The following is a 16,169-nucleotide window of genomic DNA, read 5'->3' on the forward strand; positions in this document are numbered from 1 at the left end:
GAAAGCATAATTACAGAGAGAATGAGAGATAGAGAGCTTTCAACCCCTAGTTCACTCCCAAAGTAGCCACAACAGATGGAGCTAAGTGACTAAAGCCAGGATTTTTCTGGTTCTCCCATGTGGGTGCAGAGGCCCAAGGACTTGAGTCATTTTTTGTTGCTCTTTTAGGCCATGAACAGAGAGCTGAATTGGAAGTGGGTTGTCTGGGGCTCAAACAGCTGCCCATGTGGAGTGCCGGTGCTATGCTACAGTGCCAGCGCCTGTACCAGGGCTTCTTAACTGCCAAACTATACATTAGGTGCTCAATAGAATCCTTGTGCAAAACAACAGCTATTACTACTGAAATGGCCTTGCTTTAGGGTCATACTAAACTGAAAGCATGTACTAAGCAAATACCAAAAGACTATTTCTAACACAGAATGGCATCATTCAGTGCTCCAGAAACAGTATAATTGCCATTTATTTATTACTAAATTGAGATAAACCAGCGCCAGTAAGTTTGACTTTCTGTGGCACTTTTTCCTCAAAAAGCAGGTTTGTGTGTGTTTACATGTGTGATAGTATATGGAAGAGAAAGGGACAGCAAAGCTGGCACTGAGTGGCATCTTTCAGAGACTGCCATCCTGAATCCCATTAGGGTTGCAGAGCCCATCTCTCCCGGGGACTTTAAATATAAACAGGAGCTTCTCTGAGAGAGTCACTAAGGAGAAGGAGGAATTCCAGGAACAATGCATTGGACATTGAGACAGTAGACTTATGGATGTGGCTAACTAAAACAAGCTGAACAAAGTGGAAAGTCATCATGACAATGGGAGGAGGAAGCCACTGGATTCCAGTTTTGCCAGCCAGCAGCGGGAGAACTCAGTGAAAAGTCAGGAAAGTACTTAAATGGAAAACCAATCATGTGAATTCAAGGTAATGAAGCTCTTGCCAGACAGGGAAGATCTAGATGATCAGGGTATACTATCTCTTAGTTAAGTGGGGAGGCACATCTAATATTAGCCTTCAAAAGATTCCAAGGGTGCCTTTCAATGTATTTCCTCTCTTAATCCACACTTACATATTCATCACAAATTTTGCTTTCCATGGATAGCCCAATTTTTCCTTCATGTCCTATCAAATAAAATAAGTTTTTGCATTATGAAATTGTAATCCTTTCCCACAAGATTGTACAAATGCTTTCTCTTTAAAAATCCAGAAAAATGCCAGTATTTATTCTGAATCCTGTCTTTATCAAACATTATTGTAGCACCTGTTCTTAAATAATCAATCATTTATGTATTGAGTAGCAGTTTTGTGCTTCAACATGGCAGGGCATTTAGAGAAAGCTATTGTTGGGCGGCATGATGCTCAACTGGCTAATCCTCTGCCTGCATGTGCCTGCATCCCGTATCGGCACTGGATAGTATTCCAGCTGTTCCACTTCCCATCCAGCTCCCTGCTTGTGGCCGGGGAAGGCAGGAGAGGATGACCTGAGTCCTTGGGACCCTGTATCCAGGTGGGAGACTGAGAAGAGATCCCTGGCTTTGGATCAACTTAAGTCTGGACGTTGTCTTTATTTTGGGAGTGAACCAGCAGGTGGAAGATCTTTCTCTCTCCTCTCTGTAGATCTGCCTTCCTAATTAAAACATTAATTTTTTATAAAAGAAAGATATCATACTTGGAGTATGTTCAGGCTAAACCCAAAGCTACACACAATAATAGAGAGATAATCAACTGCTAACTGACACCACCAGGAAGAATGCTTTCATTCTTCAAAACACAAATCAATGGGAAGACCCCCTTGATGGAGAAGGACAGTATGAAACTGAGTCTCTGTGTGCCCACAGGACTTCAATACACAGAAAAGACGAGATCAGCCAGGGCTCAGCTGTGACAGAGACAACAAAGTGATAGGACTGGGTCAGTGTCAGCAGTGGGTCATTGAAAGTTTGGCTTCATGCAGTCAGCATAATGGAATGAGCATGCACATATCTTACACTGGCATCCACTTCTATCCTTCCCACCCAACAGCCAGACTGGGTTAGACACTTCACTTAACTGCCCTACTATTATTCTCATCTTTTAAAAGGGAACATTGCTACCTACTTCATAAGGCTGTTGTAAGGATTAAGTGAGATAATGCAGGCAAAGCACTTAGCAGGCAGGAGAACTTAGAAAGGGCAAGAGTAGTCATTGTTCCTCCCTGAAGCTGAACAGGCCGAGGAGTTGATGAATGGGCATGTGAAAGCCATCGCAGTTTCGAGCAGAGGATTGGCTTTAATTAATGTGGGCTTGGGGAAGATTAATCTGGCCGTGGTCTGTAGGATTGATGAGGGGAAGAGGCTGCAGACAGGGCGCCTTGTCAGGAGGCAGAAGGGTAATCTTAGCTTGATATTATAAGGAAAGGAATTAGGAAGATGGCAATGAAAACCGAGGGGGAAGTGGTAAATGAGGAGAGAATCTGCAGAATTTGGTAACTTAATCTAGAGGTAGGAAGACAAATGAGTTTTGTCAAAGATGATCCCCGAGTTTTGAAGTGCAGAAATTGAGCAAGCTAGTGATAGTAGAGGTTGCCCAGGCAGATGGCCAAAAGCTGATGAAGCTGGGGCAAAGGGGAAGGGCGGGGCAGAGAGTTTCCAGAAGACAGTACCCAAGATTGCAGGACCCCGGGCCCGGCGGCGTGGCCTAGTGGCTAAAGTCCTCACCTTGAACACCCCGGGATCTCATATGGGCACCGGTTCTAATCCCGGCAGCTCCACTTCCCATCCAGCTCCCTGCTTGTGGCCTGGGAAAGCAGTTGAGGACGGCCCAATGCATTGGGACCCTGCACCCGTGTGGGAGACCTGGAAGAGGTTCCAGGTTCCCGGCTTCGGATTGGCGCACATCGGCCCGTTGTGGCTCACTTGGGGAGTGAATCATCAGACGGAAGATCTTCCTCTCTGTCTCTCCTCCTCTGTGAATATCTGGCTGTAATAAAATGGATAAATCTTTAAAAAAAAAAAAAAAAGATTGCAGGGCCCTTGGCTGTGTTATTCTCCTTAGAGCTCTCACATTCAGGACAGTATCAGAGATGGCAGAGGCTCCAAAGTACTTTCTGCATGAGCCAATGAGTGGATGGGCAGATGGATGCTGGAAACTGTGCACCTGCACACCAGTGAACTTTGAGCGGTCATGGAGAGGAGTCAGTTTCTGTATCATGCCCAATAAAACAGCTTCTAGTGGGGATTAAATAAAACATCTGTATTTAATCTAGGAAGAAAAATATCTGTTTCTCAAGGAAAGATTGGAAAAACTCCCCATGCACTAGGAAGTAGCAGTTGTTAAAACTTGAGCACTGACACAAACAGAATTTTCTAATTCAGAGAACATAAAATAAACATATTTAAAATGGGAGGGGGAAGAAACTTGTTCTTGTACATATTGTTTTATCCTTTCCATCCTGGGTATAGGATAAAAGAAACCCTTCCTTCCTTGCTTGTTAGAAGAAGAAAGCTCCTGCTTGAAGTTCCTACTTGGCAGATGTCAGTTGAAAGCTCTGCTTATGGAATATGCTGCAATGTCAAACCCTGTTGGATAATTTTAGACGAATGTGTCATGTGTGACATGGAAATATGGCATGCTGTACATTAGTGATTTCCCAAGTGTTTGGATCAGGTAGTAATGTGCTGAGAAAGTGCCCTTTATCTACCCACACAGTGTACTTGTGGAGCAATGGGAAAATGCCTTTGCTGGAAATTACTTTAGTCAGAGAAAGAATCCATTTACAACATGCGCCTTCTAACATCTTTCAGACAATGCATTGTATTAAAGAGGCATTTTTTGATTAATGTTTTATAAACATTTTTCAGCATGACAGCTTAAAGTCCCTGTAAAATTGTAAATGTGTGCATAGTGTTCACTTCCATAAAGTCAAATGCCATCTCATAAAGTCTAGTTGGAGCCTGTCAACCATGGTGACACAGAATCAGTACCTGGGAGCATTAAAATTAATTTACTTCATTTATATTACCGCAGTGATAGCAAGATGAAAAGAATCTTTTATTTAAATTTTACTTGAAAAAGAAAACTCTTCCTAGAAGTTTGTTTGGCTCTGTAAATTTTTGCTATTTTTTTTCTAATTAACAAAGGTAGTAAAAAATTGGATGCTAGTCTACATAGTTACTTTATGCTGGTATCTGAAAAATACAAATCCACTCATTCAGTGCACTCCTTTTGAGCACCTACTGTATGCCTAAAGATGAAGAGGAAACAGCTGCAGATCCGAAGAAGCTTATAGCTTGATTAGGGAAACCCCAACATACAAGCAATCATGTTCAGTAGAGAGTTGGCAGCTGCAATACCACGCAGCAATAATCATGGATAAGAAAGAATCTCTAAGTTCCAGGCTTGGGACTTTGAAGATGACTTCCCAGAGGAAGCAGCTTAAGAATTTAGGACTAGGGCCCGGCGGCGTGGCCTAATGGCTAAAGTCCTCGCCTTGAACTCTCCAGGATCCCATATGGGCACCGGTTCTAATCCCGGCAGCTCCACTTCCCATCCAACTCCCTGCTTGTGGCCTGGGAAAGCAGTTGAGGACGGCCCAATGCATTGGGACCCTGCACCCACGTGGGAGACCTGGAAGAGGTTCCTGGTTCCTGGCTTCGGATGGCACGCACCGGCCGTTGCAGCTCACTTGGGGAGTGAATCATCAGACGGAAGATCTTCCTCTCTGTCTCTCCTCCTCTGTGTATATCTGACTTTGTAATAAAATAAATAAGTCTTTAAAAAAAGAAGAATTTAGGGCTAATAGCCATAGAGAAACTGAACAGATCAAGAAGTGGGTTAAGGACATGAAGGGCACCAGGGGCAGCAGTGAAAATACCTAGAAGCAAACCAGCATGGCACCGGTGCAGAGCAATGTAGAACCACAAGGTTCTGGCAGTGGCTGGAAGGCAGGGGCTAAGAACAAAGGAATGGTGGGATTGAGAGGAAGGAAGAACAAGAGTTGGGGACAAGGTCATCAAGTCCTCATATGTCCCTCCCCCCAACACGCCCACCCTTAGGAGTATCTCCAGTGTGGTCAACTCCTGTGAAATGTGACTGCATCAGCTTTGCACAGCACAAGGTTCACTGTGGTTCCAGAATGGAAAATGGCTTAGACAGAACAAGCCTGAGAGTAGGGAAACTGGTTTGGAGATAGAGTAGGAAGAGCAACTGAGAGCTGACAGTGCCCCGTAGGGCAGTGCTGAGGACAGAGGTGTAAGTGGCCACAGATGTGTGGCCTGGAAGTAATATCTATGTAGGGTTGTGTCACATCCTGCATCCTGGCTTGTCTAGCCCTTTTCAAAAGTGCCTAATCTTTTGCATGAGTGCTAACTGAATGAATGAATGGATGATCAGGAGAATTATTAAACAAGTGACAGAAGAGGACAAAAGCGGTACATTACATAGGCTTCCGGGATAAGAGGTATGACTGATTTTCTCTGACTTGACTTGAATATAAGGTTTTGCCAAATCCATGGCCAGGTGGCAGAATCACAGTGTGATACATACAGCGACTCCTGGAAGATTCCCAGCCTCTCACTAGTTGAGTTTTCATTTGTTGTCCAGATAGTCCTGGAGACACGGCAAAGATGCCCCAGGGTGGAGAGACTGACCTCACAGCTCCCAATGCTTGCCCCCAGAGCACCCTCACCCTTCTTGCCTTCCCTTCTGCTTCAGCTGTGCCCTAGAGAAAATGCAAACACACTGGGAAGCTCTGCTGGGATTTGGAAAGGGCAGGTGAGAAAGAGACTGAAAGGCAACAAGAGGTTGAAAATGTAGTAATCCAAACGCGAAGTACACATTTGAATGGGTGAAGAGTTAGGTAGGTTTTGAAAAGCTTAATGGAGTAGCATATGACTCGACCTGCTGATGTGTCCCACCCTCCTAGTGATTGACTGGTGCATCCACCATTAAGGGAAATGCAAAGGACAGCTGCAAGGGCCTTGATCTCTGGACACTAAGTTTTTTTCTCCAATGTATTATTTTCAAACTCATTTTTAATGTTAGTGCCTTGCTGGGGTAAGGGATGGGGGTAGGGTGAGGGGAGTAATAGACAATTTGATTAATGACTACTATGCCAGTGTCACAAGCACACCGACTGCTGGGGAGCAGTTCCTGTTTAAGTTGACAGATGTCTGCAGCAGCTGAGAATCATCACGGAGCCCGGCTCTGGTTCAAGAGAAAAGCAAACCACTGCCACACAAGGCCAAATCAGCAAAGGGCTTCCCAGGTCCCTCAGGAAACCCGAATCCCCCCTTCTTACCACAGGGAGTTGGAAAACCAAAAAAGCAAAGGGAGAAGAAAAGAGGAAACACACAAGTGAAAAACCACAGGGGACAGCTAGAACTTGGGAGACCACAGCAGGCACCCAAGGTCCTCAGGACCTAAAGGTGGCAGAATGGGGGCTCAGACTTCCAAGGAGGGTGCTTGTCCTGCCACAGCCCCTGGCTCTGGGGGCAAAGTAAACTGTCAGCTGGAGCCAGCTTCTGCCCTGGCGACAGAAGCCGTGGCTGGGAGAAAGTCCAGGCACCTGGAAAATAGCCTCCTCCAGCTCTCAGCCTCCCTGCAGTGTCCCCATTGGCAGAGCCTCATGGGGACCAGCTGGCCAGGAAGACTGATATTTGACAAGTCCAGGTCCCTGCAGGAAAGCAATGAACAAAGGGTGAATTTGAAGATGAGAGATAAGAGCTCAAGAACCAGCACAGGACAAATCGAAGCTAGGGTCCAAAGAAGACAGAGCTCACTGTGCGCCAAGAGGCTTATTGAGGGTCAAAACAAAACTACATCTATGATCCAAGGCCTCTGGGCATGACCCTAGCTGTTGCTTAGCTTTTCATCCACACGCTGTCACAGGCCCATCCTTGTATGTATTGCAGGAGCAGATCTGCTGCCCCAGAGGTGATTCTGTGAGGACCACAAAGGCTAAAGCTTTCCAATAGGGTATGTGGGCTAGGAAGCTTTTTAAGTCCTAGCCTGTCTTCTGGCTCTCTGGAGCTACAAGACCCGTGCCATGCTGAACTGACCTTAGCTGATGTGGAGAACTGGAGATACAGCATTTCTGGGCTGCCCTTTGGATTCTAGCACTGGGGAAGATTTCTGGACCACTAGATGATTGCATGTCATAGTTAGTAAAATGCTGTAAGCTGCAGTTCTCACCCACCTCTCAGGGTCCTTGTGAGGTTTACTGTAACCCATACAAGGGCACACTTGACATAAGAAAGCTCATGGCAAGTCCCGAATCCACCCAAACCAAGCTGATTGTCATTAGTGCTCTCTTGGCAATTCCAACAGATCATACCAAAATGAAGTCCCCATGTTGCTTTCATTTACATTGCTCATGTTATTTGCAGTGGATTTTTTGTTTACTGATTGCTAACAGTAGCTCCCAGGAGGCATATCTCCAGGTCTCCCCTTTAAAGTCCCTTTAAGCTTACTGAAGAGTGACTCACAGCCCAACTTCTAAGCCACCAGAGAATAACCCTGGGCATTTTTTTTCAAGATCTGGAACCAGATAGGGATGTCCACACCCGCCGCTCTTATGCAATGTAGTACTGTAAGTTTGGATCAGAACCATTAAACAAGAGAAAAAATAAAAGTCATACAGCTAGGAAAGGAGAAGTCAAATGATCCATGTTTGTAGATGATATGAATTTATGTATAGGAAATCCTAAAGACTCTATGAAGAGTTCAGTGTAGTTGCAGAATATAAAATCAATACATATAAAAGATTTTAGCATTTTATACATCAATAATAAACTTGCTGAGAAAGAAATGATAAGATCAATCTCACTCATAACAGCTATCAAAAATTAAAATAAACTCAAACTGAGTCAAATCTCAATGTGAGATCTTGAACTGGGAAACTACTAAAAGACAACATGGAGGAGCACTTGTCAACATTGGCGTAAGCAGTGATGGGGGGGTCGTGCTTCAAAGGCACAGGCAACAAAAGCAAAAACAGAATTATACCAAGTAAAGCATCTCTGTGCAGTGGAAGGAATGAAAACGAAACCAAGGCAGACAAACAAAAAAACATACTCCTGAACCAGCAAAGAGAAAACCAACGGAATGGGAGACAATATTTGCAAAGTATACATCTGACAAAGCCAGAGTGTATAAGGAACCCCAAAAACTCAGCGACAGAATTAACTAATTCAGTTAAGAAATGGACAAGATATCTGACACCCTTCTGTGCTTTTGGTGCAAATGCAAATTAGCATAATCATTGTGAAGAACAGTGGATCTATAATTTGACCCAAATATCTCACTTCTGGCATATATCTGAAAGAAATAAAATCCGCCTGTGAAAGAGATCCCTGCAATCCCCAATTCATTGCTGCGTTATACATAATAGCCAAGATATGGAATCAACCAAGATGTCCATTGATAAACTAATGGGTACAGAAAATGTTATCCTGGCCTGAGTCCCTCTGCCTACCTGCAAGATGGGTGCTGTATTCATGAGCCCCAGGGGGAGGTGATCTGGCAGGGTTCGGATCACCTGGCCCAGGTCTCTTGGCCTGCCTGTGAAGTGGGAAGCGTGAAGCTCAGGTTTCTGAGCTCCGGAGTCAGGGGAGATCTGGTGGGGCCGGTTCACCTGACTCGGGTCTCTTAGCCCACCTGTGAAGTGGGAGCTGGGTTCTTGAGCCCCAGGGGTGTGGGATCTGGCGGGGCTTTGGACACCTGGCCCAGGTTCTTAGGTTCGCCTGTAAGAACATGTCCTGCTCAGTCAGAAAGGCAAAGCAGTGAACATAGACCCTGATGCAAATGGAGAATATGGCAGTTCATTGGGTCCCATAGCAGAAGAAGAACAAACAAATTGGACAACTACCCAAGCCAAACAGTGACAGCAAAAGTCTGGATTAATGGAGACTTGAGGCTGACCACATCAGCCAATGGACATTAGGAGGACTGCATTATCCTTGGATCAGTGAAGTCGACAGCATTTCAGAACTATCCAAACCACTTGATCAGAACCCTCAGAATATGCACACATAGGGACCTGGGTTGATTATCAGGTGACGATTCCCCATTTTTTAGTATTGGGTCATTTGGAAAGTCTTGTGTGGCTTCCCCTTTATCTCTTTCCCCTGCCCCCTAGAAACAAGAAGAAAAAATAGCAAAATTGGAAGTGATGAGTTCACCTCATTTTCCCTAAACCTCAGTCCCTACCATTCTGATCAACCATGCAATCATTACAAGAAACAAAATAAATACTAAAGAAAAGGTGATTCATATGCACAATGAAATATTATTTAACCATAAAAAGAATTAAATCTCAACATTTGAAGCAAGATGGATAGAACTGGAGATCCATTATATTAAGGGAAATAAGCGGGTACAGAAAAACAAATGCTACATGTTTTCTGTCATTTGTAGAACTTAAAACATACTCAATCTGGGCTTAAAACAGTGATTACTGTAAGGAAGTTGGGGAACAGTCACCAAGCATAGAAGTGGTAAGCTCTGGTGTTCCACAGCACAAAGCACAGTTCATAATACTGTGGGGCTTCCAAGGGTGAAGTGATGACTTTTTCTGTTTTTGCATTAGAGTAAGAAATGAAAGTTCCATAAGATACATGTAATAGCTAGGGGAATATCCAGTTCAGAACAGAGACATAGTCAAGGAACAGAAAGTAGACTGAACACCTCCAGAGAGGTGGATAGCCCGGTGGCGATTCAGCTGCCCTGGATTCTTAACCATTTATTTGTTTGTTTGTTTGTGTTTGGTTGTTATATTTTCTTAACCTAGTAATATATAGAGAACAGATTTGATGAATTTCATAGATCCAATTCTATGAATGCAATACTTTCCTCCTTTTCTTTTTTTTCTTTTAATTTTTACAATAACATACTTTGAGTCTATAATCACAAGCCAAGTGTGTTAAGTGCTTATGAAGAACTGGAAGAGAAGCCAATAGGCTGATGGGCTCCAAACACAAAGAAGCAAGAAGGAAATTAAAAGTCTGGCTACATACCTTGATTGACTTTCTCTAAGTATATGTGTTGCAATATTACACTATGCCACATAAAAATTTACACACAGTGCATATTAATAAAAATGTGTTTAAGTGCCATCATTTTTTAAAATAATTTTTGCAAATGGTTCATGATTTAACCATTAAAACCTTTAAAAAGGAGAATAGTTTTGGAGACGCATGGTTGCACAGTATCATGTCATTAATGCCATCAAACTTTACACTTGGAAGGGTTAAGTGGAAAATTTTGTGTCATGTGTAAGACTGCATTTTTGAAAAAAATGTGAAAGAGGAGACAGAAGGGATAACTCAAATGATTTAGCCTTGCAGCCACAGTCCACCATTGTGGGGACACAAGAGCTCTCTGAGATCATACTTTGATCACTTGCTCTGTTTTACTCCACTCCATTCTTCACCCCAGTTTCTTAACATTATCCCTTTGGCCCAGGGAGTGAGTAAGATTTGCTAGAAACAAGAGGATGTTGTGTTCAGGTTCTGATATTTTCTCACAGTAACTCCAAAATGATCATTTAAGAGGCTATAATGCTAAACCTATCAACAAGTGGGTTTTTTTTAAACTTATGATTTGAAAGAGAGAGAGAAAGCCCTTCTGTATTTGATGTTCATGTGAAAGTTGTGTAAAATCAAAACTGTACGTGGAAGCTGCAAGATCTTGTGTGGGGGAAGGGTTAAGTGTTTTCAGATTGTGGCACTGATGGGTGAGACTACAAAACTGAAAGCAGCCATGAAATGCATTTTTGCAAAAAGGTTTGGGGTTTATTAGAAGGTAAAAATAATTGAAAAAACTGTGCCTTTCTTGTTGCATTCCAGTAAACAGTTATTTTTGTGCTATACCATGCATGTTTAGGAGCTGGAGTCCTTTACAGAGGCCATTCTCAGGGAAACAAGGAGAAAGCTCAGCTATTAAAGCTATTCAGCTGAAAAAGCTGACATCTAAATGCTGCAGTTCTGAAAACTGTAGCCATATTAGAATGAGTGATAATAATAGTTAAATTGCTGGTGTCTGAATTTTGTTAATTATAGCTCCAAAGGTTCACTCTGGCAGCTGCTTACAAAAATATGCATACCCCACCCTTTTATAATAGAAAGGTAGACTTACGAAGTTGTATTCATTTATTTAGGTTCCACTGAGACCATCACCATAAGCTTTAAACATTCAACCCTCATTTTACAATTCATCTGCCATGCACAATATTGCATATGTGCCTTGCCTGATGCATGCAAAGCTCTTTGAGCTCCTTGGCCAAAAGAGAGCATACAAAGTCTGTATTATCTTACATTATCTTACTCTAGCCTTTCCACTCCCAAATAGAGAGCTTTGATGAGGATGAGGAGCTTTGAACTTGTGCCAGGAAGGTCTCCCTAAAGACCAACAGACTGCCTTCACGCTGAAGCAAGAAGAGATCCATTTGTGAACTTCTGCTTGCCCATAATACTTCCCTGCCTTCTGACAGCAGCACCATCACATACAGTCTTCTCTCCTGTTTTCTTTAGCCAAGCTGCTAGTGTGTAGTCCAAGTTACCAATGCCCTTGAATACCAACCACTCTTCACTTTCATCTGTTTTAGTTAGAGTTCAGAGCTTTTGGAAGTCATTGGAAGATGGGAAGATTGAGTGACTCATTAGAGATGTGCCCATTTCAGTTCTGCAGTCATCACTCATCCCGCAGTTCTGACACTGACAGGGTATGTATGTCTGGAATTTGGAGATTTCGCCTCTCACCCGCCTGTCCCCCTTGCTCCTCAGGAATTCCAATGCTGAAGATTGTGTTTGCGGGCCATGAGCATCTCTCTTTGATATCCGTCCCCTTGCTCATCTACCACCCAGCTCAGATCCTGCTGGGGAGTGTATTGGTGCCAACAATCAAGTCTTGGATGGTGTCAAGACAAAAGGTGAGGCTCTAAAAAGGATACAAACCAGATTGAAATGCCTTTCCCAGGTCATGCTAGCAAATCCCCTTGTTCTACTAGATATTTGCTTGGCTAAATACGATAATAAGAGGATCATAATCCATTTCATTTGAACAGACAGGTTGAGAGTCAATTGTTTTGAATTTTTGTAAAAGAGATTTAAGGCCTAAAATGCAATTTGTAAAGTTCTTTCTGTTGCATGAGGTAAAAGCTAAATAAATATGCCCCCAATATGTGCCCCCTTTACTGTAATATACAACACCTTTGTCCTCGCAATCTTTTATCTGTATCCTAATTTTGCATGCTTTTTCAAAATGGTGAAATTTGGCTTGATGCAGATGCCTTTTTATTTTAATTTTCCATAGGTATAATAATTTCTTTGAGCATTAAAAATTAAAATTTAGGGATGCAGGAGTCCATACAATGTTAGTTTCACCACACTTAGCTCAAGTTTTATTACATATTATATACTTTTTGATTTTCATTTCCTCAATCCTTAACCACAACAAAGTAAACTTGGTGATGTACAGCAAGTTTAGACATGGATGATGGTTGTAACATAGTTACACCATCAGTGCTGGCTCATTTGCAGTGGCTTGGACCTGCTAGGACTTCTTTTTGTCCCTACACAAAGTAGCTACCATTATCAGCATATGTGTAGGAAGAAGACACCCAAAGGCAAAGTATCATGCTGTGTCCTTCCTGCCCTGCAAAGAGAAGGCCCACAGGACCACTTGCTGAGTTGTGTGTGCTAAGCATGTAAGCACGGGCTGTCCTCTGCCTGGTCCAGAAAAATGAGTCGCAAGTTCTGTTGCCAGCTCTACCACTTTCTCCCTGTGTGACCTTGGGCACACGTCACTTCTCTGCTGTCACTTTCAGCTACTAGAAAACTAAGTGCAACATCTACATCCTGGAGCTGGAGAGGTATGATAAAGGTAGCTGCTATTGTTACTGTTACTGCCATGCGGTTCATTAGTATATAGGATGATGTTCAAAGCTGAGCTTGCTTTGCCTCCATCAAACAGGTTAGAAAACAAGCTCAGAGGATTGAACCATTTGCCCAAGGTCCCATGGGTAATTTACATTAGATGGTGCTAACTTTTACACTTGAACCTGGTCTACTGGGTCTCCCATATCTTTCCAAAACACCATGCTAACGCTCCAGACAGAAACAAAAAGATCTCTTTCAGGAGGCACACCCATGGCTCCCAGAATCCTACCTGAGAAGTTTAGGTCATCCCACATGACTACTCATTCAGCTGTGTAACAGGTGATTCTGGGTCTCTGCCAGGTACCAATGTAATCTATGAGCTGCTACTCAAACAGAAGAGGAGCAGTTTGGTATCCCCTTTAAAAACTTTTGTTATGCTTAGGATGTGCCTATCAATGTATGCATGCAGTGTTGACCTGAATTTGTTTATATAAATTTTGACAAAGGATATAAATGAATAAATTTTTTTTAAATCCCAATCCTCATCAATGCTGTGCAGTCATCATGAATAGCAAATTAATCAGAGTGAGTTTTTCTTCCAAATCTTCCATCACTGTGGGACTCTGCAAGGAAACAGGGGTATTTCCAAAAGGGAGACTAAAGAGGGCATTGCTGTGCATTTCCCTATGAAAGGGAAACCCTCTAGGCCAGACCAAGAGTCCATCCTCATGGCAACATTGAGTGGCCCCCTCCACTCTGAGGAACACTCCAGTAGACCTCAGGTCACCATCGTGTGTGCCATGGAACCCAAGATCACCATCTTGTGTGCCTTGAACCGTAAGAGTAGTTGAGGAGGGCAGATGACTGTAGAAAATCTGGTTGACACTCAAGGTCACCATCTTGTGTGCCATGGAGCTTTTAGTGTGGTGGAGAGCAAATGACAGGTGAGGTGGGACGTAAGTCTGTTTGTATTTAGGCTTTGTCTTGTTGGTCCTGCAGCACTGTTAAGGTAGGCTTCCTGTTCCTTCTAGAAGCATAAATTCTCAGCTCCCAAAGCTGCCTGTCTCTGACCAACACTTTTCTCTTTTTCACAGGGAGTGAAGCTGACAAGGCCAACGGTATAAGGAAGGCAGCGCACTCTACGTAGCAGTGTACATATGTACAGGATTGGACCTACGGATCATTCTGAAGACTTGTACTCGTGAATGTTGTTCCAATGCACATTTTTATTTTTTTATACAAAAACACGACACACCTGTTGAAGTGCCTTACATTGCATTTGACTAGAGCGTTATTTCCAAATGTGCTTTGTTGGTGACTGCCAGAGGTTGTACAATATTTTGGAGTGAATTTCTTTTCTCCTGATGCAGGGAAACAGTCGTAGTAAAGTGACAAAAAGCTCACGTGCTTTCCCAGTACCACTTTCTGTGCAATGCAGCTCCGTATTAGCTACTGGCATGCTTGAAATGAGGTCACAGCATCAGGAAATCGCCCTCCTGATGACAGTGAAAACTTCCAAAGTCTGCTTCCCATGTCCTTTGATTTGCTGTTGAGTCTTTCTTCCTGCCACTGTGACATGCCTCTCCCCAGTGAGCTCAGCGGGAGTAACGTCTCCAGTAGACACTGAAAGGTGCAAGGGAGCCCTGCCTCGCCTCACATCATCTTCTCAGACATTCCTTTAGGAGTTGGCACAGAAACTCCTCAGTCCCATTCCAAGAGAACATGGTGTTCTATGTCTTAAATTTATTATAAACCTCCTCAAAGACGGGGCCTAATGTTGGAGCTATGAGTGAAGTTTTGAGGTAAGCTGCAGGATTCGGTTGGCAGGGTTACAGTTACATCTCCATCTGTTTTTCTCTTGCTTTGATGACATCTTCCTTACCTGTTCTCCAACCTACCTGCACACTCATTCACGAGACACGAATGAAAGCATTACTGTCATTTTGAGAGCAACAACAGTTGACAATAAGTTGCGTTCACATTCCACGTCTGAGACCAACATTTCTTTTTCTGTTACACAGATGTGCCAAACACTTTCCAAATTGCCCTTTCTACAGCCAGAAGCAGCCTGTTACATCCTGGAATTAAGCATACCTAAGGCACTCGAGACAGTTTGTTGATGAGAACTTCCATGGCAGATTTCACAAATGCTTGCAACATTTTAAGAAAATGGTATTAAGAATGTTATGATTAAGAAAATCATATTGCTTTTAAGAATAAATGGAAATATGCAGGTCATCAGTACAAATACTACATACACACATTCTGTCCAGCCAGATGGAGAGAAAAAACATCGCCTTGCCAAAATAGCAAGTAAAATTACTTCTCAGTTGGATATTAGATTTCAAAGGATATGCACTTCTTGCTTCTGAGTGAGTACGAGGGTATCAGTGGGACCCACATAGAGAATTAAGGGGATAGGTGTTCTGTCTGCTGCACACCATCCTGCCCTGTCCCTTCCTCAAGTCCTTTCCTGATAGGCCAGTGGAGATTGACTCCCTGGGTCTCACACTTGATCCTCAGTGAGTGTCTTTGTTGAGGTTCTACTGCCCGCAGGATAACCGGTCATTCCTTAGGAAGCTCCCAAGCTTACCAATCATGTAAATTGTAGATTACTGTTAGCACCTTTTTAAAATTTTTTCTGCTTGTGATTCCTTTCAATGTCATTGAACCTCATACATTTCCCAAGAATTATGCTCAATGTAATGTCGAGGCTGATGCCAGACCCTGTAGGTATCTATACTCCATAACTCAACAAGCTGTAGTACGCACTGTTACCAAGAGTTTCACTTCTGTCTAAAAACCCCGGTAATTGTGCTTCGGTATGTGAGGCTTACCTAGGGAGCAGAAAGCTGCTCAGGTGTTGTTCCCACAGGCTTCTCTGAGTTTTAGAGTGAACGGGAGTCTGTCCACTGCCTGCCTGCCTGTCTAAGCTGTCTTAGAGCTTTTCTTCCTAGCATTTGAATACTGATTTCCTCCCCAACTTAACTACCTCTATTGTCTAACACCTACAGTAGGTGTGATTATGGAATATGATTCAACTGAAAAAATACTATGATAACATTTTATCTGTTGCTTTAAAACTGTTTTTTTGTATTCAAATAATCTTTACTTGGTGAATTGTGATGGCTTTCGTGACATGTTTATGCATATTTCTTTTTTTACACAAATGCCATGGCGTATTTTTCCATAAAAACACTAAAGTCAAATGTATTTGTAGTTCATGCTTATTGGGATTTAATTGTTCAGAATTTAAATTTTTTTTCATTTTTTTACACTGTCAAGCCATCAATCTTATGTCTTTTTTTAGTTTCAACATATTTA

General features: G+C 42.9%; 1 protein-coding gene across 1 annotated transcript in view; it reads left to right on the forward strand.

Annotated features, from left to right (window-relative positions):
- The window catches only part of SLC10A7 (solute carrier family 10 member 7), a 273,880-nt gene extending 258,644 nt beyond the window's left edge, over positions 1-15,236 (forward strand). The window contains exons 11-12 of the mRNA XM_004588132.3: positions 11,751-11,896; positions 13,940-15,236. Coding sequence (XP_004588189.2) covers positions 11,751-11,896; positions 13,940-13,969 — 176 coding nt within the window. The 3' untranslated portion in view covers positions 13,970-15,236. The remainder of the gene's footprint in view (positions 1-11,750; positions 11,897-13,939) is intronic.
- Positions 15,237-16,169: the final 933 nt, after the last annotated feature.

This window comes from Ochotona princeps, chromosome 7 (assembly GCF_030435755.1).
Source record: "Ochotona princeps isolate mOchPri1 chromosome 7, mOchPri1.hap1, whole genome shotgun sequence".
In the NCBI taxonomy this organism is placed as follows: Eukaryota; Metazoa; Chordata; class Mammalia; order Lagomorpha; family Ochotonidae; genus Ochotona; species Ochotona princeps.